Source organism: Saimiri boliviensis, chromosome 14 (genome assembly GCF_048565385.1).
Source record: "Saimiri boliviensis isolate mSaiBol1 chromosome 14, mSaiBol1.pri, whole genome shotgun sequence".
Taxonomy (NCBI): domain Eukaryota; kingdom Metazoa; phylum Chordata; class Mammalia; order Primates; family Cebidae; genus Saimiri; species Saimiri boliviensis.
In genome coordinates, this window is record NC_133462.1 from 79,706,355 (window position 1) to 79,720,614 (window position 14,260).

Genomic DNA, 14,260 nt, shown 5'->3' on the forward strand with positions numbered 1-14,260 from the left:
CAAGACCTTAAGGCATTTCTGGTCTCTGTACTTCCAGTTCTCTCAAGAGACTTGGCATCCCGCAGCCATTTCGGAGAGACCGTTTGTGCCAGCTCTACCCCCTTTGAGGGTACAACAAGCCAGGAATCACTGAGAGCGGGACTGGAAGGTAACCTGAATAAAACTGGTGGTGGGGAGTTATGACGAAGCCACCATGGGCCCTGCTGTCGCCGACAGAATCCCCTTGCCCTGACATCGAGTTAGGGAGGTGGTATTCAAAATCAGCGGAAGATTCTCGGGAACGTGAGGGGAGAAGGTGAGATTTGAAGGGCTGTTGTAATCCCTGTGGCAGATTTCACCTTAGTTCTGATTGATAGCTAACACATAGAACAGCTTGCTTATTTATTTCAATATGTATGGAAGGGAGGGAGGTCGAGGGCCTTACACACATAGGTAGGAAAGCATCACCATTGCTATCAGCTGTTGGCCACAGGCCTGCTGGGTGCCCACCGCCTCTTTGGCTTGCCCCAAGATTCTGACTTGTGGGCCTAATCCTATCAAGGAGCAGGCGGAGGCACTCAACATATGGGGGAAAATTGCAAATATTTATTTGTGAGGATTTTATTTCTCTATCTTCCACTCCCGGAGCACAATACCAGCAATGTTTTGGCCCTGTGTCACCGCGATGGGAGAAGTCCCTGTCTGCCTGGTTCCTTTCCCAGGCGCCACGTGGGGTATGGGACCTTCCCTGTCGCCCTCTTCCCGCCCCCTGTCCATCACACAGATGGCCACTACTGCTTGTGAATGGAAATGTCCAGAGAAAAGCATCACCTAAAACTTCAAAGGACTGCTAAGTCCCGGCTCAGGCTTCCCATGGAAATTCCATTCCAAGTCCAGGAAAGCACTTCTGTTTGCACAGTCCATCAGCTAAATTGGATGCATCTGTTTGGCTGCTGAATGGAAGATCGAATTTTGGGCACTTACTGTTGTAAGACATTTATTATAACACAAGGGAGAACTAGCCGGCCACGGTTCTGCATTCAAACAGAAATTCAGATGCCTGCATCTTTCGTGTGTTGCTCAAAAATCACAAACATCTGTGGGGAAAACCAAGGTATGGTGTACACTACACAAAGGTCATGTTCTTACATTCAAGACACTAAATATGAACCGAAGGCCATGCAAAAGCATAATGCATCCTTTAATGTCCAAACCCAATTTTTGTTCTCTGCTTTAAAAGGGAACGCTTTCTGGTTTCACAAACAAGTTGGTCGGGTTGAATTTTTTTTGGAACAGCAGTCCTGCGCTAAACATCGGTTCTTGCCTCCCCACCCCCATTCTCTAAAATAAACCCAGCAACCTGGGAGGAGGCGGGTTTGTGCCACTGCAGCCTTCTGCTGTCCACTCCACGCAGCACCACTTAGACCAAGGAGAAACGGCAGCTTTCCAGCTCAAAGTCAACTCATTAGAAGAAAAGGTGGGAGATTGGGGGTGACAAATGGCTGATTTGTCCAGGGTTGCTATCCACTGCTGGTCTTTGCCTCAAAGGCCAAGGGCAGAGGCCTTGCCGGGCAGGCGCCATGTTCTGGGCCCTGGCCTCACGCTGTGGTCAGTGGGTTGGCCACACGGCCCAGGAAGTACAGGGCAGTGGCATCTTGATCATACACAGCAAACAGGAATGGGTGGTTCAGGGTCAACTCCAAGACCTCAGGCCCCTTAGGCTGTTGGGGAGACTCTGTGGGCTCTTTCTTATCCGCTTCCAGTTCAAACAAAATGCTGTTCAGCACCTGCAAAGCAGCAGACATGAGGATCTTTCTGAGGGCGCACTGGGTGACCCAGGATGCTTGGGGCTAGAGGGCTGGCGAGGGCTCAGGACCTCCGTGCTATGCACTGTCCTAGAAGAGGACATTTTCCAGCCTGCCAGGAGGATGCACAGTGTATGCCTGCCCCTCAGTGTAGGCAACGGTGTGTCTGTGTAGATGACCCTCACTCAGCCACGATGGCCAAACTCACGAGCTGGCTCCTCCCTAACACACCCCTCACATCCTCCCATCTTCACACTCCTCCCTGCTGGCCTGGGCAGAATTCCTGGCTCCCTTGGCTGTGGCCCACCAGTGCCAGTGCTTAGCTAACTTAGCATGGAGGGCTCATCCCGCCAGCCCCCATAGGAACTCTCACTTTCTCTCCAGCACCTAGCAGAGGGCCCAAAGCATCCAGGCGTGTCCTGGATGTGCATGGTGCCACATGGCAGGGGGACATTCTGTCCGCTGTTCAGCATTTCCCTGAAGAAGGGGCTGGACCCACGGCACCAGGTCCAAGGCTGCTCACTCTCCTTCTCCCAGTTTCAACTCTGCTATAGGATCCCTGGATGGCCTGAGGCAAGGCCAGGCCCATGGACCACACCCCCAGCAGGAGGAGGCAGAGCAGGGGTAGGGAGGGATTTGCTGCTCTGAACCTGGAAAGCCCGGAACCCTCTGGCCACTTGTCTCCCACTCTTGGCCCTACTCTCCTCTCCCTCTTGCTTGCTGGCCCCACCCACAGCCTCCTCTGTGTCCCTTCCATCCACGCCTCCACCCTGTGAATCCTCCAAACCTGGGTCAGGCACCAACACAGGCTCGCGCATACCTTTCCCACCCTGAGGTTGTCGTTGCTCATTTTTTGCAGGTTCAGCTCGGTGCCCAGAATGGTGGGCAGCTCAGCCTGGGCAAGCAGGTCCTGCAGGTCATAAGATCCTCGCAGCACCAGCCGGGGCATGGTCAGGTGGATGGCCCTGGGGAGGCGATGCACAGTTAGGACGGTTCCAGGCAACACAGCAAGGGCTCTCCCAGAAGCCTGGTGGGCATATTGCTGCTTGCACCCGACCCTGACAACGGGGATGTTTGCCCCCTTCACCCGACTAGGCCATCCTCCCCCTTGGGGAAAATTTCAGCAAAACCTATAATTAAAAAAAAAGGTTCCTGTCATTTGAAATACTATGAGAGGGACACAGAACGTTATTTACTGGTGAGGACCTAGGAACAGTTGTCCTTTGGCACATTCTGCTTTTAGGTTGGCTGCATCGAAGGTGTGTTGCTTGGGTAATTTTACAATGCTATTCTCTAAAATAATGCACCGTGTCTTATTACTGCTACAGTGGTGTTCTTGATGACAAGACCCCCATGAAAAGGAGAGAGGCAGGAGGGTGCAGCGTCAGCCTCGTGCTAGACACAGTGCTATGTCAACTCAACTGATCTTCATATAGAGCCTCTTCCATCTTTTGGCATCCCTCAGAGCCCGTGGACATTTCTAGGGATGTATTGAGCACTTGTAAGAGTTACAGTACATCCATGTTCACAGCAGCTCAAAGGTGGAAGCAACCCCCCTGTCCATTGATGGATGAGGGGATTCACTAAAGGTGGTAATCACATGCAATGGAGCATTACTCAGCCTTCAAAAGGAAGGACATTCTGACACGTGCTACAACATGGTGAACCTCGAGGACATCGTGGTGGTTGCCGGGGGCCGAGGGGAAGGGGAAATGGAGAGTTAGTGTTTCAGCGGGGCAGAGCTTCAGTCTGGGAAGATGAGAAGATAAATGGGGATGGATGGTGATGGTTGCACCACACGGGGAATGTGCCTGGTGCCACTGGACTGTGCACTCGGAAATGGTTACAACGGCAAATTTTGTTGTGTATATTTCACCATCATACTTTTTAAAACATAAAAAACACCCAGAGTTGACATCAGGAAGCCATTGTGTCACTCAGTGACTCAATGCCTGCCTCTGGGAGCAGATTTCCAGACCTCAGTGATCTGGAGTGATGTGTAGGTTGAGTCTCGGGCTCTATAGAAGGGAATTGCTGCAGGAAAGAGGAGCTAATGACACTTGTCCCCAGCAAGGGCATTCTGGAGTCCAGGGACACTCCCTGAGAAGGTCCCACCCCCCGGTCATATGCAGTCTGAACCCTCCTGGCAAGTCAGTCCCAAGAAGCTCTTGGATGCCACAGATGTGCTGTGTGTCAGGTGTGGGCCGAAAAGGTCCTCTCTCAGAGGGCGAATTGCAGCGTTTTGTCTCCCTCCGAAACTAGCAGGCAAATGTAAGTATAGAAAAAGCATTCTTCCTCCCCTCCCTTACCACCATGCCTGCACCTGAGAGGCAGACACTAACTGGAGAGCTGGGTGCTGGGTGGATGGAGAGCTGGTCGACGGACACACTGCCGCCTGCCCAGCCCTGTGCCATCGCGGCCCTGCCCTGCTCTGCACCCAAGGCTCAGCTCATGCGTATCTACTCCCCAGCCCATCCCCAGCCCGGGCAGAAGGACAGTGCGGCTCCCACATTCCAGAGGAGACCCGGACGGAGGTTCCTACCGGGGAGACAGTTTATTCATCCAGTTGAGGGAGTTCTGCTGGAAGGTGAGGGCCTCCACCTTGTCCAGGTCAGAGGCGTAGTGAGGCTGGATCAGCAGCAGGCAGGCACTCTCCGTGAAGGGCACTTGAGTCACTGAGAATTTGTCCTGGGCATCGCTCCAGTGCTGGAAGGTGCCCGTGCCAGAGAGCATGGGGACAGACACTGAGGTGCTGTTGTCCACCCAGAACTCCTGGGGCTCGGCCAGCAGGGAGAAGCCCTTCATCTTCCCTGAAATCCAGATGGGAGAGGGGGAGGGAAGAGTCAGCCGGGATGGGGCAGGGAAGAGGGCTGGCAGACACCAAAAGCCCAGATCCTGCCCCCTCCCTGCCTCAGCCTCCTTCCCTTGCCTGCCCCAGGCCACTCTGCATTCTCCTGGCCACAGGACCCCAAGTGTCCTCAAGGCTTCCTCCTACAAAATGCAGCCATTTGAGTTCAGTAGGGCAGCCCTAACCACCACCTGCTGAAGACACACAACATGCCAACTGGGAGTTTTGCATCTGTCACCTTAAGGGACATACCCCACAGGCACCTGCCAGGCCAACCCAAACCTAGATCTCTTCTGACCCAAAAGCTGTTGTTTGACACACTTATTTTTTAAAAATTTGGAGAGATGTTTTCTTTTTTTGAGATAGAGTCTCACTCTGTTGCTGAGGCTGGAGTGCAATGGTGTGATCTTGGCTCACTGCAACCTCTGCCTCCCGGGTTCAAGAGATTCTCCCTCCTCGGCCCCCCCGAAGATGTTATTTTTTAGAGTGACTTTAGGTTCACAGCAAAATTGAGCGGAAAGTACTGAAAGTTCCGGTATAACTCCTGTCCCCCCACACAGCCTCCCCCACTACCAACATCCCACACCAGAGCAGCCCGTTTGCTGCAATTGAACCTACACTGACGCATCCTCAGCACTCAAAGTTGATCATTTTCTTTGGGGCTCCCTCCTGCCGTTTTACATTCTGTGGGTTTGGACGCATGTAGAATGACATGCAGCCACCCCATGCTATCCCACTGCTCCTCAAGGCCCCTATCCATGCTCACTTTTTCATCCGTGTCCAGCCCCAGCCATGCAGAGCCTGCCGGCTGTCCTGTGACCTCCACCCTCCCCAACAGTCATAGAATACAGAGCTGGCCACACAGGCTCCGGAACGAGGCTCCATTCCTCAGCAGCCCTTACTTACTCGGGAGACTCACATGGCCTCGCTGTGACTAACAGATTTGCACACTGGGCCTTGGGGGCAGGGGTGAGCCCTCTGTCTCCCCTCCTGCTCACAGGCCCATGGAGAAGGCAGCTCAGGAGAGCCCAGCATGGGAGAAGGACACAAACTTGGCTTTGAGGCAGTGCCTGGGGTCTCTTCATGACAGCAGCCCACCTTCCGCCTGGACCTCACGCTAGCACATCCCTACCCTCAGCTGTCCTCATCTTGAAAGGCCCATTTTGCGTTCACTCTTAGGAGAACAGGGTGAAGCTGTGTATGAGTTTGTCACAGAGCAGTCCCCTGGGCACATGGCCCTGGGAGTCTTAAGTAGAGATGGCTCAGAAACAGTGAGGTCTTCCTTCGTACTGGGGCTCCCAGCATGAAAGTAGGGGAGCTGGGAGGACAGAACTCCTGACAGGTGGGAGCTGGGCACGGCTGTGCCTGCCCTGGGTCTGGGTCTCATGAGAAGGGAGTGGCAGACCTGGCATATTCCTTATCCTCAGTCCTCGGAACACTCAGTCTTGGGAGGGCAGGTGAGCATGAAACTGCAGGGTCCCCTCCCAGGTTCCCTGCAGGGACCTTGGTGCTGCTCACCGGGCTGGCAGGAGGCTTTTAGTTTAAAGGGAGAACGGGACAATTCTTTTCTTCCAACAAACTCAACCAGAAAAGGGAAGCTGCCTCCAAAAAGATGTTGGAATTTGACATGAGGGTGGCTGCCCTCTTCCCTCTGCTCGTCTGACACTCACAGCTCGCCATTCTCACCCAGAGACTAGGTAAATCTCAAGGTCAAGTCAGCTGGTGTCATGGAACCTACCAGGGACAGCGCCCCATGCTCAGGAGCACAGAGAGGGCTGGGCAAAGGGAGCCCATTGGGCCCCAGATCCTCAGGTCTCTCTAGTGGTTCACATCCAGCTGCCTGCTGAGGTCAGGTGAATAGAACGTCATTGCTAAAGGGAAGCATAGAGGTCCCGAGACAACTCCTGATCTCCTTGCTGGACAGACTGTGTGGGCAGGAAGGGGCTGTCTCCTTTGATGAAAACTGAGGCCAGCAAAGGTTAGGAAGTGGGGTGGGGGCAGGGCAGCGTGTGTGGTGAAGGCCAGCGAGGATTCCAGGCTTCCTTTGAGTCCTGATGCAATTGGTTAAAAAGCCAAGAAAAATCTTGCTCCTCGCCTGGCTCTGCAGTCTGGGTTGGGTGGATGGGCTCTCTGCTGAAGGGAGACCCATTTTGGAGGCCACTGGCTTTCTTGCCTTTGCTTCTGCAGGACCCTCCCTCTTGGCGAGCCTTCCTCCCAGGGCTCGTCCTAGGGACAGCAGGCTGAGCCCACATGTCCCCTGTCTGCCCTGCACAGTGTGCGGCCACCCTCAACCAGGCACCTCTTGGGCTGGCCTTGGCCCCTGTGGCCAGTCAGTGCCAGGGCTGAAAAATCTCCCCATCTGTCACCTTCCCCTGAACCCGAAGGCAGAGACTTTAAGGATGTTGTCATGGTAAGAAAATCACATGCACCATTGAACCTCTTTCTCCACCGACTGCCTGGCTCTCTGTCCCCCGCAAGGTTACACATCTTGACGGAGCCCCATCAATGTCTCTCAGATGCATCCCTCTGCCCCGCCCCACCCATGGATTTGCCAAGTTGCTCCTAGAGCATGTGTTCCCGTGACTGTGTGCCTGGACTCTTGCGTAACCTTCAAACAACCCTCCCTGCCCCCAGTCCACACACTCAGGCTTCCGGGATGGCCTCTGAACAGAAATTGTCCTCATTCCCACACCTACCCAGCATGGCATTCAAAGTGTCTCCAGCTCTGCCCTCCCCAGGCCCATTGTCTGGTTCAACACTCCTGCCAAGCCAACCGCCCTGTCCTCATTCCTTGCTCCAAACTCTGCAAGCTCAGCTCACGACGCTTGCTCCTGGCTTCACCAGCCCTGTTCCCCTCACTGCCAGGCCAGGCCTGCCCACCATTCTCCAGTGACCTCTGCCCTCTGAGGGCTCCGAGCCCTCCCTGAGCACCTTGTCGAGGGCATTTCCCTGCAGCTCCATATCCTAGTCATTTGTCCATTAGCTTTTAAAAGCCTGGAGTCGGGGCTGATATATCCCTCCTCTGGCTTCCTCTGAGATGCCAGGCTCAAAGTCTTACAGGTAGTAAATCCTTAATGATTATTTGTTAAATGAATGTTTTAAGCAATCTTTGGCTGGGTACAAATCCTAACACTATGGAAGGCTGAGGTGGGAAGATCACTTGAGGCCAGGAGTTCAAGGCTGCAGTGAGCAATGATTGTACCACTGCACTCCAGCCTGAGTGACAGAATGAGACCTTGACTCAAAAAAACAAACAAACAAACAAAAAAACAATAACAATAACCAAAGAACAAAAAATCAACAATCTCTGTGGTAGGGTGTTTTGTAGTAGGGGTTTTCAGTAATAACTCTCCTAACACGAAAGTGATTTAAGCAAGCCAATTGGTTATTTCTGCATGGGCCAGGGACCCTACTTCTTGACCTTCTCAAGAGACATGAACCTGTCCCTTCTGAGATCAGAGCTCGGCTGTGGGTCCAGGAGGTGTGGGTGGAAATCCCAGGCACCCCACTGGTGACTGTGCCATCTTGAGCAAGGCACTTTGTTTCTCTGAGTCTATTTCTTCGCAGGTAAACAAAGGCACAAATACCTCTTCACTACATCATAAGGGGATTAAACAATGTCAGAAAAAGGATGTAGCATAGTCGTGCACATAGTAGGGCAGCAGGTGAGGGAGGTGGATGCCCATCCAGGGACCCAGCAGAGCAGCCACGTCCCTACTTCTCAAGGTGGTCACCAAGTGTGTCCTGAGGGCTGCCCCCTGCCCACCTCCAGGGCCTGACCTGCTGAGCTCAGCTACGCATTGGGCCCAGAGCTGGCAGACAGGTTTGCCTCACCTTGGAAGTGGACGTAGGTGTTGAAAACCAGGTTGCTGTCCGCACTGGCTCCCGTCAGGGGGCTGCTGACCTTCCACCCTGTCACGGCCTGCATGAACCTGTCGATCTTCTCGGCAGCGACATCCAGGTCTGTGGAGAAGTCCAGAGAGCGTGGGAGGACCACGGGAGCATAGAGAGCCAGGCCCTGCACAAACGGCTGCTTCAGGTGCAGGCCTGGGGCTGTGAAGAGGCCCACCACTGTGGACAGCAGCAGCTGGGTCTGGCCCTCAGCGCTGTCCTGGGCCACCAGCAGGCCCTGGATGGCCTGCAGGGCAGAGAGGACCTTGTGCGCATCCAGCCGGGAAGTGCAGGTCTCGTCCTTCCAAGGGACGCCCAGGATTGCCTGTAGCCTGTAGGCTGTGCGGTTGGAGGCTCCCAGGTAGAGAGAGGCCAGAGTGCCAAAGACAGCCATCGGGGAGAGGACGGTGGCCCCTTGGACCACGCCCCACAGCTCACTGTGCATGCTGTATATGTGGAAGCTCAGGAAGTTGGCCAGCATCCCGACCGTCGCGGCCCTCAACTTGTCTTCAGCGTTGAGTTTTGCAGCAGCAAGCACAAGCTGGTCCTGCAGGGCCTTCTCATCCACAGGGAGCGACTTGGCCTGGATCGGAGCAGGTGTGAAGGTGGGCTCTTCGGGCTTCCCTGCACTGGCCTTCGCCAGCTCCTCACAGGTACTCTCATTGTGGATGACGAGGTGGAAGGGGTGTACGTACACCCGGTCACCTGCGACCAGGCCAGCCCAGGCCAGGAGGCAGAGGATGGTGACCCTCAGGCTCACGCTGGCAGGAGGCATCTCAGACTGGGGCCCTCGCTTCTGCATACCCTGAAATATTATTTTGCAAAGGGTAAAAGGTGATTATTAACTGACCGTTAAGTGCCATCTAACCAGACTTTTCATTGTCTCAGTATTCCCTGCCACCGTTTAGTGCAGAATAAATCCATTCAGGTCTACAAAAAAAGAAGAGAAGAAATTGATTCAAAGCTCCATGGAAAATATCTACATGATCCAATGCACCTGTTGAAGTCCTCAACCTCAGGACCTCCGAATGTCACCATATTTGGCGACAGGATCTTTAAAGAGATGATTAAGTTAAAATAAGGCCACAAGGGTGGGCCCTGATCTACTATGACTGTGTCCCCATAAGAAGGGGCGGTGAGGACACACACACACACACAGGAAGGACCATGGGAGGACACGGAGAGAAGAGCCATCTACAGGCCAAGGAGGGAGGCCTCAGAGGAAAGCAGCTCTGTGGACAGCTCGATCCCAGCCGCCAAAACTGTGAGATAACACATTTCTGTTGTTGAAGCCTCCCAGCCTGTGGTACTTACGGCAGCCCAAGCGGACCAAGACATGCTCACGCCTGTGGCCATAAGTTCTCTCCTAGAGAAGCGAGTGTGCGCCAGTCAGTAGGTGGAGGCCCCCCAGCCCCTTGAGATGCTCATTAAATGGCCCTAGGGTGAGGCATGGGAATGGTTTTGTGATCTCCCTTCGGTCCTCACTTGCAGCCAGGATTGAGCTGGTTCAGCCTAAAGCCCAAGCATTTCCCACCCGTGTCGACCCCCAAACCAGCTCTCAACCGTCCCTGCACAGTGCTATCCCCTGCAGAGCCCCAAAGGCATGCATACCCAGCCTGGGCTGCTCACTGATAGATTCCTTAGTCTGTGCTGGGACAAGGTGTAGATTTAAAAAAAAAAAAAAAAAAAAAAAAAAAAAAAAAAAAAAAAAAACACCACCACCACCACCAAAAAAGTCTCAGGTGACCCTGATATGTAACCAGGGCTTAGAACCCCTGCCCTAGACATGGGTCACCAGAGTGGGCCAGGGGAGCTCCGGCGCCAAGCTCTCTCAAAGGCCTCGCTGCTGTGCTTCAGCCTCAGCTGCTGCAAATGAAAGCAACCTGAGATCCTGGAAGAGCACCTTCTTGGGCTGGCCCTGCTAATTCATTTCATCTGACTCCTCTCGATCAAAGGGATGAAAGTTTATTCCATTGATTCAATCAATTCTAACAGTTTGGCCGGGCACGGTGGCTGACACCTGTAATCCCAGCACTTTGAGAGGCTGAGGTGGGCAGATCACAAGGTCAGGAGATCGAGACCATCCTGGCTAACATGGTGACACCTCATCTCTACTAAAAAAGATACAAAAAATTAGCTGGGTGTGGTGGCACGTACCTGTAGTCCCAGCTACTCAGGAGGCTGAGGCAGAAGAATCGCTTGAACCCTGGAGGTGGAGGGTGCAGTGAGCCGAGATCATGCTGCTGCACTCCCGCCTGGGTAACAAAGCAAGACTCTGTCTCAAAACAAACAAACAAAAATCAATTCTAACAGTTTGTACCACATCTCACTCATTTCTTGTGGAGGGGGTGTGCTGCAATATCATCACTTTTCAGTCTTTTCTGTCCCCACAGGGCTAGGCCGGGCTTCCTTGGAGAGGTGGCACGTCATCACTGACTCAAGGTCATCTTGATGCCTAGATTTTTCTGCTTCACCTAAGCACACCCAGTCATCCTTCTTACACTGGCCGCTGGCTTCCCTCACCCAGACTGGCAACCAGCACCTGCCTTCAACATGGTGTGTCTGCTGACGCGCCTAATGTGTTTTGGTTTGCTCCAGTCATTCGATTGCCAAAGAGACTTTGACTTCTGACCTCAGCTGTCATCTCACCCCCATCCCCATGCATTTGACTCCATCCACCGTTCTGGGGAAGAGCCATGCGACATGGAAAAACAGAACAGAAAACTCTCCCTGCTCCACGCAGGCCTTTCTGTGCAGAGAAGCCTCAGTCGCCAGTTCACACCTAATCTAGACAGTCCCATCAACTCGGATCATCAGGGGAAACCTGTGGGAACCGACTGCCGGGAAGTCCTGCCTGACAAGCGCCGACTGGTCCGGGGTTCGGATGGTGCGGGTCAGTGCCGCCACTCACTCTGCTGCTCCTGCACGGGCACCGTCTCCCGAGACGCAATTCCATGGGCCATTTTTGAGGCAGAGACTGCTGTTTGTTCTCAGTGGTGATCTGCGGCTGCTCCCTAGGCTGGTTCCAGTTCTGCATGCAGCCCGGTCCTGGGAGCCACGGGCCTGACACCCTCGCCCTGAGCGCCTCTCTGCCCATCTCTTCACCAGCGCCCACCCCTTCTATGTCCCTGTACTTCTCGCAGGCCGAATGCTAAAGGTGAGGATGGCAGCTCACCCTCCCGTGGTGCCTGTCATTTCCGGGGCACCGTTCTTGTATCAACCCCTCCGACCTCAACACAGTCCTTACCTTCCCTGAGGTTTCCTTGATGCTGTATTTCACCCTGCAGCTTTCCCCACCACGCCGGGCCCTCTCAGCTCTCTCATCCTGCTCCCCTTTTCTCTGTTGATAACCCTCTGTACCGTGTAGTTATGCACTCATCCTGTCCAGCGTCTTTACTCTGATGTGAATGGGCCCGGGGAGCAGGGTTCTCGCTGTCGTGTTTACTGATACAGCCCACCTCCCCGGGATGGTCCCTGGGACTATTACATCCTGGAGAAGTAGTTAATGAATTGCTTCATGCTGTTTTGCAGAGCAACAGAAAGGTTACAGTCTGTTCTCAGTTGTTCAAAGTCACACAGCTGGGAAGAGACAGAACTAGGACTCTCACCCAGGCCCCTGACTCCGTCATCCACAAGCTTAAGCACCAATCTATGCTGTCCTTGAATAAAATTAGAATCTGCCTTTTAGCTTATTCCAAAGCTTAGAAAACACTTTCATGTTATATTTGCTCTCTTCAGCTCTACCAGAGCCCCTGAGAGAGGACGCCAGGCATCATGATTAGCCCCATTTTACAGGCAGGCAAATGGAGGTTGAGGGAGACTGTGACCAGCCTGATGACACACAGTCAGGCAGTCTCAAGGGAGGGATACAGTGACCACTCTGGGGGTCCCAGCTGGGGGCTGACCGAGCCTGGCCCTTCCCTCCAGCCCCACTTCCTGCACAAGCCCTGCTATTCCTTCTAATGGCAAGACTCGGGCATGGTGACTCTGCTCCTGTGCCAGTCTGCTCCAGCCCTGAGGACCCCAGCTCTTCTCAGCAAAAGCAGGAAGACCTGACCTTCTTGTCCTATTGCTAAGGAGAAGCAGCTCCCCCGTAAGACCCAGGGTGGGCACTGAGTGGGAGAAGCCCATGTCCTGGTGACTGGTCTTATGGGAGGGGAGAGGTGCTTCAGGCATCACCGGTAACCCCCACCGGACTTCTCCTGGCCTGCTCCTCAGTTACATTTGAGAGAGACAAGGCTGAGGAGCTGAGAAGGGCCCCTGGCTTACCTTCTGCTGTAGTCTCCGGAACAAGGGCAGCTTCTTCCCCTGGCTGGGCCACGAGGTCCTATTTATATCTGAGGGGTGGGAATGGAGCCGTTCCCAAGCTGTCTGTGCACAGGCTGGAGGGGAGGTCACATCATTTGGCCAGACCACAGGCTGGCCGCGAGGACAGACGCCAGGAAGCGACGCTCACACCGGGACCTCTTCCAGGAAGTCTTAGTGATCGATGCACAGTTTCACTGCTGAACAGAGTGAGCTGGTGAGGGTCGAGTTACACATTTACCGAAGTTTGCAGGAGTGGAGGCCAAGGTTACCAGAAACGGGACATCTCCCTAGGTGTGCGACAGCCTGAGGACAGCTGCACAGGCCTTCTGACCCAGCCCCGGGAGACGCGCCCCTGAGAGGCCACAGGGACATGCGGACCAGGGTGCCGAGGGCAGAGGGCAGGGGAGAGTTGTGCTCAGGCACCGTGGGGGCCACCTCTGACCCTGCTGCTCACTCATGGGATGTGTGACCTTGAGCTGTTCCAAACAGCCATTTGACACCTACCCTGTGTAAAGGCCTCGAATAGACACTGGGAAAAACACACAAGCAAGTGAAAAGTGCCTTCTGGAAGCTTCCAATATAGCTGGGAGACTGTTAAACACCAACAATAGTGCAACCAGATTAAAAGACACGAACAAAACACCTTCAGGATGCGGGAAGCCTTCACTGGTGAGAGCTGGAGAGGGATGTCGCTGGAGCTGCACCCGGAGGACAAGTTGGTCCGACTTAGAAGCTGCAGAAGGGCTTTTCTGAGGCAGAGGCTTGAGTGGCACTCACCAACAGGAGGGAGAGCGTGGGTGGGGTGTGTGGGGGAACACAAGCGGGCCCAGGTGCTGGGCAGGAGGCCGGAGGAGGAGAGACCTGGCCAAACGGCGGCTGTTGCCTGGCCACAGTGGCCATGAGGTTCTGCAGTCACTATCACATTTCCCGATGAGCCTCTGGGACCAAGGACTTTAGGCCACACTCTCAAGGAGCTGGGGTTGACACACACACAGAAACCTGCTCCCCATCAAGATCAGGGGCCAGGTGCAGTGGTCCACATCTGTAATCCAAGTACTTTTGAAAAAGGAGACAGAAAGATCACTTGAGGCCAGCAGTTCGAGACCTGCCTAGGCAACATAGCAAGACCCCAATCTGTATAAAAAATAAAACTAGCTGCTTGGGAGGCTGGGGCAGGAGGATCACTTGAGCCCAGAAGTTTGAGGCTGTAGTGAGCTATGCTCACGCCACTGCACTCCAACCTAGATGACAAAGTGAGACCCTGTCTCTTAAAAAGGACCCTTGTGGACCTCATGCTGTGTATGTCTTCTACTGGCTGTTCATTTGAATTCCTTATAATAAACCAGTAAATGTAAATAAAAAGTTTCCTTGATTTTTGTGAGCCATTCTAACAAAACATGAGGAAGGGGTGGTGAAAACCTCTGATCTG

The 14,260-nt window shown here is 53.9% G+C and overlaps 1 protein-coding gene across 4 annotated transcripts; it reads right to left on the minus strand.

Annotated features, from left to right (window-relative positions):
• Positions 1–1,155: 1,155 nt before the first annotated feature.
• AGT (angiotensinogen) lies at positions 1,156–12,955 on the minus strand. Of its 4 annotated transcripts, none has more exons than XM_074385313.1 (6): positions 12,793–12,955; positions 10,681–10,778; positions 8,467–9,328; positions 4,327–4,594; positions 2,605–2,749; positions 1,156–1,766 (listed from the first exon to the last, which is right to left on the minus strand). In XM_074385313.1, the coding sequence occupies exons 3-6, from the start codon at positions 9,323–9,325 to the stop codon at positions 1,578–1,580; spliced, it is 1,461 nt and encodes a 486-aa protein (XP_074241414.1). In that variant the 5' UTR covers positions 9,326–9,328; positions 10,681–10,778; positions 12,793–12,955; the 3' UTR covers positions 1,156–1,577. The 4 variants fall into 4 exon arrangements, with proteins under 4 accessions (XP_074241414.1, XP_074241412.1, XP_003940820.3 ...); XM_074385311.1 differs by having other exon boundaries at positions 10,681–10,798; XM_003940771.4 differs by lacking the exon at positions 10,681–10,778.
• Positions 12,956–14,260: the final 1,305 nt, after the last annotated feature.